General features: G+C 45.8%; 1 protein-coding gene across 1 annotated transcript; it reads right to left on the bottom strand.

The window, feature by feature from the left end:
* Positions 1-283: 283 nt before the first annotated feature.
* dap (death-associated protein) lies at positions 284-11,494 on the bottom strand. The gene is made up of 4 exons (XM_029146957.3): positions 11,255-11,494; positions 10,377-10,473; positions 5,114-5,156; positions 284-2,171 (listed from the first exon to the last, which is right to left on the bottom strand). Exons 1-4 carry the CDS (start codon positions 11,307-11,309, stop codon positions 2,052-2,054), a joined length of 315 nt encoding a protein of 104 aa, XP_029002790.1. The 5' UTR covers positions 11,310-11,494; the 3' UTR covers positions 284-2,051.
* Between the last annotated feature and the right edge of the window lie 987 nt (positions 11,495-12,481).

Below are 12,481 nucleotides of genomic sequence, written 5' to 3'. Positions count from 1 at the left end.
AGAAGAAGGGGAAAAAAACTAAAACCGTCAGACAGCTCCTGGGGAGATGCTTGTTTCATTTCAAAACACCACCTGAGCCCTAATCCCTCAGCGCCGGGTGTTTATTCGTTATGGGATGCTAAAATGCTCAACATATACGACAAAATGTGTCAGGGTTGAATATTTCAAGGATTTCTTGACTTGACTGCGCCAGATTATAGCACAGAACTAAAAAATGGTTCAAATGTGCCACAAGGCAACACGTATGTGCGTTCGATCCATGCAATTAAAAACAAGCCTGATCAGCATTTCTCAAGATAGTCCATATCTTTATTTAATATGACAACACCACCTAATACCTAAGTCCACTCAATGGCTAAAGATTTGTACAAATTTGAACAATTTACTCGAAAAAAAAAAACAAAACGAAAATAAAACTCTTCCAGACTCGAAGTTAACTTAGGAAATCATTCCTTATGGCGAGATAAAATTTCTCTCTCCTTCCTGGAAACCTGAACATTAGTGTTGAGACACGACTTGAGTGTAAGGAAAAAGGTGATTAAGGAATCGGGTGCGAGCGCGTTTGCATCTGTCCGGTGTGCATCACTTTGTGGGAAACGCCAATCTGGATTTGGGGGAAGCTAATAGAGATGTCAGATGCGGATTCTAACATGTCAGATGCGGTGCAGCCAACCGTTTCTGCATAATTCTGAGCAGGAGGAATTACAAGCAAAGCGGTTTTTCCTCTCATACACTGATGAACTGACACACAGTTGACATATGTATTCTACACTTTTATGTGAAATGACACAAAAAAGTAGTTATTGTCCTGATGCACTGTTTTCACCTTCATTTCAAAGTTACGAGCTGCATTAAACACTGACCTGCCTCTCAGGCCTGGCTTAAACTGTAGTAACGTTCACCGAGTCGTCTGAGCTAATGTTAACGCAAAGACCCACTATCAAACAGCTGCCACGCCGTAAATGCCTTTCTTTAGGTTCCCCTCCATTTTCACTCCATCTCCTCAAAATGTGGCTAAATGCATGTGCGCTGAGAAAAGAAGTGCTGAAATCTAAGGACTGACATGCTGGGTGCAGTTGCTTTGAACTAAAACGAGTTAACAAGTGCCAGGAGAGCAAATAACAGAACAGCACTGCTCCTCTCAAAGTAATAACAATGACATATGAGACTGCAGCGAAAGCAAACCAGCATTAACTACACCCCAGTTATAATCCTCTGATCAACTGTAGCCAGTTGTCCTGTGGCATGATATTAAAACACCTGAAGTAGCTCTTTGGGTAATAGCAGCCATCATTACACAGAAATCGTGCTTTGCATCTTATTGACTAGTCTAACTGGAAAGGGCTAATTTCTTCTCTGGGGTAGATCTATCTAAACATTTCAGCTGTGGGCCAATCGGTCATAAATCTCTAGATCTCACGGGTTTATGTCCTGAAGCAGGGCAAAAGTGTCGAATGGAATGCTCATCAAAGCTGCTGCGAAGTCAGCGTTTGGTCTAATAACTGATCAACTCTGCCTCGCTATTGGCAAAGGGTCTGTGGTCCACGTCGGACCTGTGCAATTTAGCAAGTCGCCCAACTTATTTTAGCAATTTCCAAAGCTGCTTTCCATATTCCTTTTGGTGGATTTTAATAGTTACTGTGATTGGCAAGTTGCAGTGAAGCAGAATGTTGCTAAAGTGGAAGTTCCTCCACACTCTGACCTGGGCTCCTCTTCTGTTTAACATTAGAATAGACCCTCCACCCATTTAAACCATGTTAAGACTATACAGCTGTCAATCCTTCTTCAGGAGAGGACCCAAAGTGCAGAACCAATAGTGCAGCACCAATGCAGCAAGGGTGTAAGGAGTAGGACTTCTACAATGGCTGTATTGGCATTAGGTGTCTGTTGCTGACAAATTACTTGTTACATGTAACACAACAGGCAAACAAAAATGACTCTGATTAAAGAGGAGATCTGTGCCTGGTGGGGAAACGTCTTCATTCTGTGTGTGTTCCGTTGGTGAAGGCCGGCCGGTGGAGTTCGTGTAGCCGTCGGCGGCGCCGCCCGGCTCACTTGCGGGGCTGGTGGATGTGCTGGTTGATGTGCTGGACGGGGGGCAGCTTGGGGACACTAGGCTGGGGCTTCTGGTGGGCCACCTGAGCAGCTGCCGGGGTGAAGTCCTTATCACCCTGAGGAGAAGACGGAGGCTGAGTCAACTTTAAAAGGCACAATAACAAAGTGAATTCACTGAAGCTGGCACGGGCCTTTAAAATGAAAGTGCTGCCAAATGGCATTTTGAGACGTGAAACAACCCCGTCACACACTAAAAAGGGACCCAAACAGCTGTTCAGGTTTTATGTATTTGTTTATCGTTTATAGACGAAAATAAAAACTAAAATGCCATAAAACACCAAGTCTTATTTGGAGTTTTATGCCTGTTGGAGACAGACGGAGACAAAAAGCCTCTCAGCTCATACTTGCAAGATGTGAAGCTCATCAGCTGAATGGAGACTGTCCGACGGCGCACCCCGTAAGCTTTCCTGCATCCGTTATAAACCCACCGCTTTGATTCCCATTCACCTGGAGAGACCAACAAGAGGCTCCTAATCGATGCCAGGCACTGCAGACTAATCCACTGCTCTGGATTCCTCTCTGCAATCATGACCACAATGAGGAAATCTCCAGCGTGCGTGGTGTGTACAGTATGGAGCACCCCGTCCCCGCTCGTCTCCATCGGTTACTCGAAGTAAATGCCCGAAAATACACTGATCTGAACTGGATCAAAGCAGAAATTCAGAGTCATTTGCTCTCTGTCAAGTCTTCCCTTGGCAGAATCCTCTTTTCCTCTTGGTGCTGGCACTAAATTATATATTTTCATGCTACACCTTTTTTTCTCTTGGCTTCTTACTCACACCCCATTTATGATAGACCCGTTAGCAGCCTATAGCTGTAGCTGTGAACGCTGCGAGTGAAAACTCAAGGTTTTAGCTGCTGACCAGCACAGATCGACTTAAAAGCAGCATTTGTGAATAACACATATATAAAAGGTGTTTTGTGTCTGAATTTTTAATGCAGTCTGATCTAAAACATTAGGTTTCGTGGGAGCTGTGTATTGGCAAGAATCTGGTGATACAATATGTACCATGACACAGAACTTCACTATATCGTGACACAGTGGGCAAAATATTTTTAAATCTTATTCTAGGAAAACACATCATTGTATAAATTACACACTAATTGTACTGTACTTGTGCATACATTAAAACAATCGACGCAACACTGCCACCTATTGGTCTGAAGACAAACTGAACACTCGTCTGCCGACAGAGGTAAGAATCTATCCAACGTAACACAACAAACTGCCCTGCTCAAGCGTACCAATTCTTTCTTCATGTGTTCGGTTCATGAGCAGGTGGCCGACGCCATGTTTGGAGAATACACATGTAAACCATGCAGGTTCCTTCTTCTACCCACGTGGACACACTCATGCCACCAATTTAACGCCTTGTGATTATCACATGCAAGGTGGTGCTGGAAACAGACAGTGCCACAGCTGACAGCACGGGATGTGGATGGAATTGAAACTCTCTTTGAAGCTCCGAGCTCCTCTCTCTCTGCCATCTCAGTCCCATTGAAGCAGAGGTGCGCTAAGAACCCAGCTGAAGCACCGCGGTGCGGCGTGAACCGCAGCTATGGTGATTGAAACGACGTGGTTCCCAATTAACTGTCGCCTTTTTAGTGCACTAATGAAGACGACTAGTAGCTTTGTCCCCAACCACTTCCACTGTAATCACATTAGGGGGGCATTTTTTTGTGTTGTACACATGTAGACAGACGACTGTTGTTGAACTTTAATGTTTAAATAAAAACCATTGGACCACATGATGAGAATAATAACGCGATTCTTCCTGTTTTGACGCCGTCGTGCCGGTGCTTTCAGCTGCTGACAGGGGTCAGTGTGGGTTATAATGTGCAGCTATGCAGCAAGCCGACATCTGGCAGCTGTCAGTCATGGCTGCCATTATTTATTTGAGCTATTTATGGTGCAGTAGCTCCTGTACGGGACTCTTCACTCCCCGAGGCATCAATGAGCACCAGGAAAGGCACAAACAGCACAAAGAGGAAATATCTTAGTTTAAAGAGATTCCAGCCGCACCAAAGCTCCACAAGCTGACTCTCACACACTAAAGTGTCTCACTTAGGAGATCCTAAAAGGCTTTTCTAAGGCTTTGTGCAGCCCTAGCCCCCGGGTGCGATGGCACTGATAGTGGCCGAATTGGACGGCTAGAGGAGGAGAGGGGGATAAATGGGATACCTGCCATCTTTCTGGTATCACTGCAAATCTTCCACAAACATTCCGCCTGGTGAGACACACAAACACAGCGAGAGACAGACAAGGTAGGAAACAGAGCCATCTGTGGAGTCAAGGACGTTTCTCCACTCAGACACATTCACACACAGGCCGTGTGCGATTTAACGGAGTCCTGTATTATTTGAGGGAACACGGGTATGCGCCGCATCCACAAATCAGTTTGCTTTGCTGTAAAAGCTCATTTAAGGTGCACTGAGGTGAAGACCAAGAGAAGTTTTGAAATTCCTTTCGGAAGCCACGGATGCCACGTCCTCCAGGCTAAATAGGAGACGGACCGTGAGGTTTGTTATCAGCGCCCGGTTCAAAGCCGGGCATCCGTGATGGCACGAGGGCGTGCGAGTGCGCCCAGCATGATAACGTGCACATCAGCGAAGGCTCAGTTAATGCGCAACAATATATTCAGGCTTTGCAGCAACATATGCTGCCCTGCACAAGGCGTCTGTTTCAGGAAAGGCCAAGCCACGAACACATTACTATAGGCCTGTCAGCAGTCCAGACTGGTGGACCTTGAAAAAAACTTGGTACATTATGAAACTAATTTCTTCTTTTTATTTTTTTCAAAAGTGGTGCTTGCATTAAATTCAAAATGAGCGTATGAGCAATCTTGGCCTCCCAATGCGCTGCCTTTTTTCATTTTCTCATTTTATCTGAGCACTGAGCTCCTGGTTCTCCCTGTAGAGCTCATGTCCCAGATATAAACCTTATAATGCTTATTTTAACACCGCTTGTAGTCTGTGTGTGTGTGTGCGGGTGCTTTACCTTTGTAACCACTCCAGAAACAATCACAGGAGCCTTTGGTGGACTAAAAAGAGAGACACAGAGAGAATAAAAATACAAATTAGTCTGTCTTGCAATATGGCAGTGTGTGTTTGTTAGAGCTGATTCAATTGTTAAGATATGTGTAATATGTTGTATTAATATACAATATTAACAGTTTTAATATAAAACAAATACAGATTGAACAAACATCATAACATAATAAATATAAAACATGCAAAAGTTAGACAAGTAGCCAAACACACACCAACCACAACTCTATGGAAGCACACTGGCATGTGCAAACCCACCAGCACAAAGAGAGAGAGAAACACACACACACACACACACACACACACACACACACACACACACACACACACACACACACACACACACACACACACACACACACACACACACACACACACACACACACACACACACACACACACACACACACACACACACACACACCTGCCAGCAGCTTAAATAGCTGCTATTCATCCTGGCCAAACACTGGGGCTCACAGCTTCTGGATGGAAAGCATGAGTAGTGAAGGGTGGGGTAGAAGTGAAGGTGTGTGTGTGTGTGTGTGGGGGGGGGGGGGGGGTGTTGGAGGTAAGAGAGGAAAAATGAGTAATAGAGGAGGAGGATGATGATGATAAAAGGTTGGGAAAGAAGTTAGGAAGCAGAGCGCACGGGAGGAGGAAGACGAGGGGTAAAAGCAGGTCGGGTAAGACACAGGGAGGGGAGGAGGAGCGAGTGGAGGTGATAGGGCAGGGTGGACAGAGAAGTAAAACACCTGGGTCATAATAATAGAGTGTAAGAGGAGCTCTTACTCAGGCGGAGACCGAGGGAAGGGACAGAGGCAGAGGAATGGACGCTGGAGGAGGAAGGTGGAACCTCAGGTAACCACCGACCTTGACATGACAAACGAGCGGCGTCTAATTTTATGGCTTGGTCGCCCCCGGCGACGGAGAACAGTTGTGGTGGCCACCTTCAAAACTTTACTCAAAGACATGAGCTTACTTCTTAAAAGCCTAAATATTTAGAGAGGCTTCTCACACAGGGCACCAGTGAGACTCCCGGCACTTACGAGTGCGTAACATCTGAAACATCTGCTACTTACTCTTCAATATTCTATGACCTCTGCCCGCGCCACTCTTTGAAAACACAGTCAGGTACCAGTCATGGATTCTTAAAACATCTGGCTAACCTCCACCTCTATAATCAGCATCCTGGACCTCAGCAGTCCTCTGCTACTTACCTTAATGAGAACATTTGCACCCTGCCAATAAATTAAAGCTTGGATGTGGTGAATTCCGCTGATTATTCCTCACTAGCTACTTCTCAGAAGGCCGGCTGAGAGGGCTCTCCAGGCTTTTATCAATTAAGTTAAATATAACATATTATTACAAGTGTCCCTCATTCAGATGAATGGCCTGCTAGGCCTGAGATGCACAAGCTCCGATTTTGCAGGAGAATACTGTTAGTACAGTGGCTGATTCAGTTTCACTACTTTTTAGTGAAGCAGTAGCTACGTGTGAGGTTTAGGTGATGCTCAGTTGGATACGTATTCACATACTTAGACAGCGTGGGCTGGGAGCTACCTCACACTGGGCTGTCACGTGGCTCTATTTTACTGAATACAATCTGAAAAGTGCTGAAATGTGATGCGAGGGGAAAGGGAAAGTAGATCCGAACCGTGTTTCATGTCGAACTTTGGCTTGTCGTCGCCGCTGGGGTTGGGTGTTTGGACCAGGAAGAAACGAGGGCAGGCAGATAAGAGAAGGTTGGACAACAGGCAGGCGGGGGTGAAGGGTGTAACGCTGTCAGGGAGGCAGACAGCCAACAAGTAACACACTCCTTCACACGTGTAGAACCCCTTTTAAAGAAACCTGACTGGCAGCTAAATACACAAATCTCTCAGAGAGACTGACACAAATGACAGGTTTTAGTTATAGCTGATGCTAAGTTGACAGGAAGTGTTTGAAGAGTTTAAATCGAGGATTAGTAGAGGTGCTTGACAACACACCTTAGATATGGCACAACGGTGAACACATACAGTAGATATCGACAGGAGGCACTCAAAAAGAAACCTGGCGTGACAAGCAGCTCTGCCGTGGGAGGAGGCGGCTGCGTGCAGAGCCGGAGGCCGCCTCCAGGAGGCAGTAAAGAGCTGTGGGAGAGGAGTTGCTCCTGCTAGTGGAGTTAGAGGAAAGAGAGGCCACAGGGGGGAAAGATAGACAGATAAACAGAAGTAGAATTTCACCTGATGATTTAAAAAAAGCCAGGTTTGCAATGATTCATACGGTGCCATCTCTTAACCTCTAAAACCACTGACCCACCCATCTCCTGCTTCGGCGGAGCAGGAAGTTTGTTGCCGTGGGCGAGGTGGTGGTTGCCATAGAAACTGATGCCTGTTGCCCGTCTCCACTCCTCTTGCCCCCCCCCCTCCTTATTTTTCTTCCTCCCAACTTTTCACCATGAGCTGTCAGCTTACAGCACATTGCACCACGGTTCCTATGTGCAGTGATTCAGTCAGGCTTGCACACATCGCAGCCGACTCTGGAACACGTCCACCTCTCACCAAAATATGCGGATGGAGCCGCAGGAGCGGCAGCGCAGCGGAGCCCTGAATTCCGTTCGCACACACGTCAGCTGACAAGCTCAAAAAAAAAAAAAAAAAAAGGAAACCCACACACAGGGAGTTCACCAACCACTTATTCACTCTAATAAGATGCGACCTCCTGAGCGATGAAGCCACCATATGTTCATCTACATGCATTTAGCACCACCTGGCCTGTTCCTGTTCTCTAACTCTCATGGAAATACTTGACAGAATGTTCAGTTGAGTTCCTGCCGACGGATGTGACAAAAACATTCATCTGTAAAATAAGTGAGCAGGATCCTCTGCTGGGTCACCAGCTTCCTTTGGATCATTTCTTTCTATTTATGCTTTTATCCTACTCCAAGCATCTATTTTTTATACTTCACATCTGTATATAGCCACAGAATCTCTTTGCCAGGCCCTTCTTGCCATAACCCCGACCACACATTCCTCCATCTTTGCCTCAATTGTCCATTTTGGTTAGATTGGCTATGGCAGGTGCTCCCCTGACTGCACCGCTTCACAGGCTGCTACTAATGTGAAATTTACCCAGTAGCCACCTGCTAGATGTCCATCAGCGTGACATGGAGGGAGACAGACAGAGTTTGTGTGTGAGTGTGAGTGAGTGAGTGAGTGAGTGAGTGAGTGAGTGAGTGAGTGAGTGAGTGAGTGAGTGAGTGAGTGAGTGAGTGTGAAGGGGGTTACTCTGCATCTTTTATTGGCTGTGAGGGCAGGTAGTTGTTGGTTCGGTGTAAACATGTGACAGGAGGAAGGTAAGTCTGCATTTCCACAGCCAGGCCAACAGGAGGGCAATGCAGCTAAAGGCTGACTTCAAAATCTAAATGATTTGAATTCACTAGTTGTATGAGGTATTTTCACAGCACATACAAGCAAAGGCAAATTACAGCGCTCGAAAGCTTTTTCTAGTTGCGCATTAGGTCTACTAGGTCTATTGTTCATGGGACGTCTGTCTTATCAGACAAACATCTATTTCAGAGCTTAAATGCCTACAACTTCCACTTTTTAACGCATTGACTAATAACTGTAACTAATATTCAAATAATTAATGTTCGGTATGCAATTAAGTGTTTATCTTGTGCAAACATGGCAAAAAACTGATTCTGATTCTGAAACACAAATACTCAGCTTTGTGCTTTATATGATGATAAACTGTGTATCTGTTTACCACAATTTAAAATAATCCAAAAATGTATGTTTGGACTACTAACAAGTATAAGAATATCAATTATGATTACAAATGACAGTTAAACTATGTGCAGCATTCACACTGTGCATGCATGACTGTACATCCTCTGAAGCAACATGATAAAATGAGGAAGTGCATATTCAACAGGCTGAAATGGTGTCACACCCCATTCTAAATTTAACATTAGCAACAGTTAAAGCATTACTACTGGACTTTTAATAATAAAAAAAAAAGACTCAAAGTCACTGCACAGAGAGGCTTGATTTAATCCGCAATGAAACAAGGTGATAGACAAACATGCAAAACATAACGAAGGTGATTGGGAGTGTGTGTGTGTGTGTGTGTGTGTGTGCACGTGTGTGTGTGCTTGTGTGTGTGTGCACGTGTGTGTGTGCGCGATGCGCGTTTGAAGCACGTTTCTTGACAGTTGGCGATGTTCTTGAACCCTGCTCACTGCTGTGAACTGCTTGTCGAGTCTCATTTATCACCTTTCATTAACGCACACACGCAGATATGCGGTGTGAATAGGCCACCTGCACCGATACGCTCAAAGCTGATGTGTCCTCATGAATATTGAGGAGATGTAACATGTGGGCGTAGGAGACAAACGCATGCACGGTCACACTATAACTGCGAGGACGACCACGATTCCTCAGCCAAAACCATGACGTGTACGAATAAACCGACCTCAGTTTGAACCTTGAACCTTCTACAGACCTTGGGAGTTGTAGACGAACGTGTCTACATTCAAAACAATGAACAACTCTACCACAGAACACAACGACCCCAGTGCGAACAATACGCCGAGCATCAAAAGCCAAACACGCTAATATGAAAACAAAACAATTACAGCGCTATCGCAGGGAAATAAGAGCCAGCATGATGTAAAACATGCAAAACCAAGGCTGCTCGTAGCAAACAATAGCGACTGCTGAATGGGCTGTTGAAGTTAATGCTGTAATTATACAGTAATTATGTTGTTTACTGAATTAGCTGGCAACAGTACACAACAAGTCTGCTGCAAAACTGCCTACAGTGTAGCCTTATAGAAACGCGAACACAGCTAAAGTGCTTAGTTGGCAGTTGGCTGGGGTGTGTGTGTGTGTGTGTGTGTGTGTGTGTGTGTGTGTGTGTGGGGGGGGGGGGGGGGGGGGGGGGGGGGGGGGGGGGGGGGGGGGGGGGGGCATGATACGAACTTACACAGCCACGGAGTTGTGCATTCCACCGCCAAACTATAAATCCAACTGGTGTGTGTAATTATGGGCTGTAAATAGACGGTAGTGAGCGGTGAACCTGTTTCATGTACCAGGATGCATGTGCGGAGTACAGTACTTAACAACGGGCAACATCATCAGCAGACGCGTGATCGCGTAGGACCCTTCGTGGGCTGTGGCGTGTTTACGCGTGGTCTCCCAGCTCCACGGGGCTCCGGCGTCTCACCGTACCTGCTGCTGACGTACTCCTCATCGTCGTCTTTCTGCGGTGGCTCCGGTGCAGCTGTCGGCGGGTGCTTCTGCACGATCCTCTTGCCTCCTGCCTTCACTGCAGCACACACACACACACACACACACACACACACACACACACACACACACACACAAAGGTCTTAGATATTAAAACAAATGCATTGGGTTTGGATAGTCTGCCTCTTTTTTTTTTGATGATCGCTTCTGGTTTATCTTTAACCTCGGCACATACATGTTTTCAGTTGCAGTTACAGCAGTCAGTGTGAAATCTGTGCTGGTGACCAGGCGCTCCTGCTGCTGTGAACCTGACACTGACCTGCCACTTCACCGCAAAACAAATAACGACTGGAAAGCGCTCTGACATCTGCATTGACTGTGTCTTGGTAAAGACTGACGTGTGCTTTGGCCACTAATCACAGACTGTGCGCGTGGGGCATTCCTTATCAGCCTGCGCTATGACCCCGTGTCCTTCCCCTCTGCTCACGTCCACGTCCACGTTACCTGTTCCCCTCCTGCCTACAAGGACGAGCCTGGAGACAACGGTCTCCACTACCGCAACAGTGACGTGCAACACGGCAACTAGAGCCCCTGTAAAGCACCATCGTTCCTATAAGTGTCACCACGTTTAATTGTGCTGCCAGATTTCGCGCCAATCAGGAAGTAAGGAACCGTGCGAAACGAGAAAAATAGCCTCGAGTGCGCTAAAGCCCAGGGAGCGGTAAACGCTGTCAGGCGCTGCCTGTTTCCCTTCATCGTGATCATCATATGACTTCTGCTTTCAAACAGTGCAGGAACAAAGGCCCGCAGCTTGATAGGACGCTCTCAGATCCACACACCAGCAGTCCAGGGAGCTTTACCTGCGGGGAGATGGCCTCCTTTGGTCTCCACTTTCTCCTTCGGGGGCGATGACATGTCGGCTCCGACGCGGAGTGGGCGGCGAAACGGAACCGGAGCGTCTGGCAAACGAGTCGCTGCTTAATTCTGCCTGGAATTGTGGACTTCACTTCAGTGTGGACCGTCAACGTGGCTTTTTCCTGAGCATTGTTTGGAAACCAAACGTGGTGACGTCATGTCTCCAGGACGCAAGGAGCGCGCTGACGTTGACGTAGCAGGAAGTGAAATTTCCTTGCCGTGCTGTGGAAGCCTGGGAATTGGTGTCGTTCATATATTTAGATGTCGCCAAATTTTTAATACTAAAACAACGACAACAATAATAATAATACTAATAATACTATAATAAAATCAAGCGAACCAAATACAGCACAATTTTAAGACATAATTTATAATTTATGAATTTTTCTTTTTGTCAATTACTTATATCTTGCAATAATGTAAAACCAATTGTCCTGTGTATGTGGATGATTTCAGTTGATATTGGGCAACATCACAATCTTTGTACGTTCGGGAGTAGAAAGAGTGAGTGTTACATCTACTTGTTGTCTAATCGATCAATAAATAAGGATGCAGAATCAATTTGTATGTATGGAGATGAAAGAGCAGTCACCAGAACCAGGATTTACAGGCATGGTAAGTGGTTTCTCACAGAACATTACAAATTTACAAATCTAATTAGTTCAGGAGCTAATGTCTGACAAATATTATGTTATAGTAGGAATACTATAATACTGTCATCAAATTAATAGTGTTTGAATTTTATTAAGAGCACAGCTTAACAAGACACATAATTAGGTGCCTGGTGGTTGTCCACCTACACAGCCTCTAATGATGAAGCAGTTATTAAACTGAGCCTTCTTGTAATGAACATGCTTCCATCTCTCACCTACAAGCAACGGTGGAAGCAGCAGCAGCAGTTTGAGGAATAAAAGGCAAAACAGACAATCCACCCGAGAGAAAATCAAAAGTGCACCAGCAGAGTGTGTGACAGTGGCGGCCTCGGTGACCACCTACTTTCCACAGTCCACAGCAGTGCGTTAATTGGCTGACATGACAGTGTCCTTGGGCAGAGCTGAAAAATGCAGTGACAGCCTAAAGGTGTAACAGGAGGGAGAGGGAGAAAGCACCTGACACCACATAAGCAGAGAGCGTTTGTGCAGAGTATTGTTAAATGCAGCAGCTGTTAATTT

This window comes from Betta splendens, chromosome 4, assembly GCF_900634795.4.
Source record: "Betta splendens chromosome 4, fBetSpl5.4, whole genome shotgun sequence".
Classification (NCBI taxonomy): domain Eukaryota; kingdom Metazoa; phylum Chordata; class Actinopteri; order Anabantiformes; family Osphronemidae; genus Betta; species Betta splendens.
Note: the sequence above shows the minus strand (reverse complement) of the source record. Positions and strands in the feature narration are given on the sequence as shown.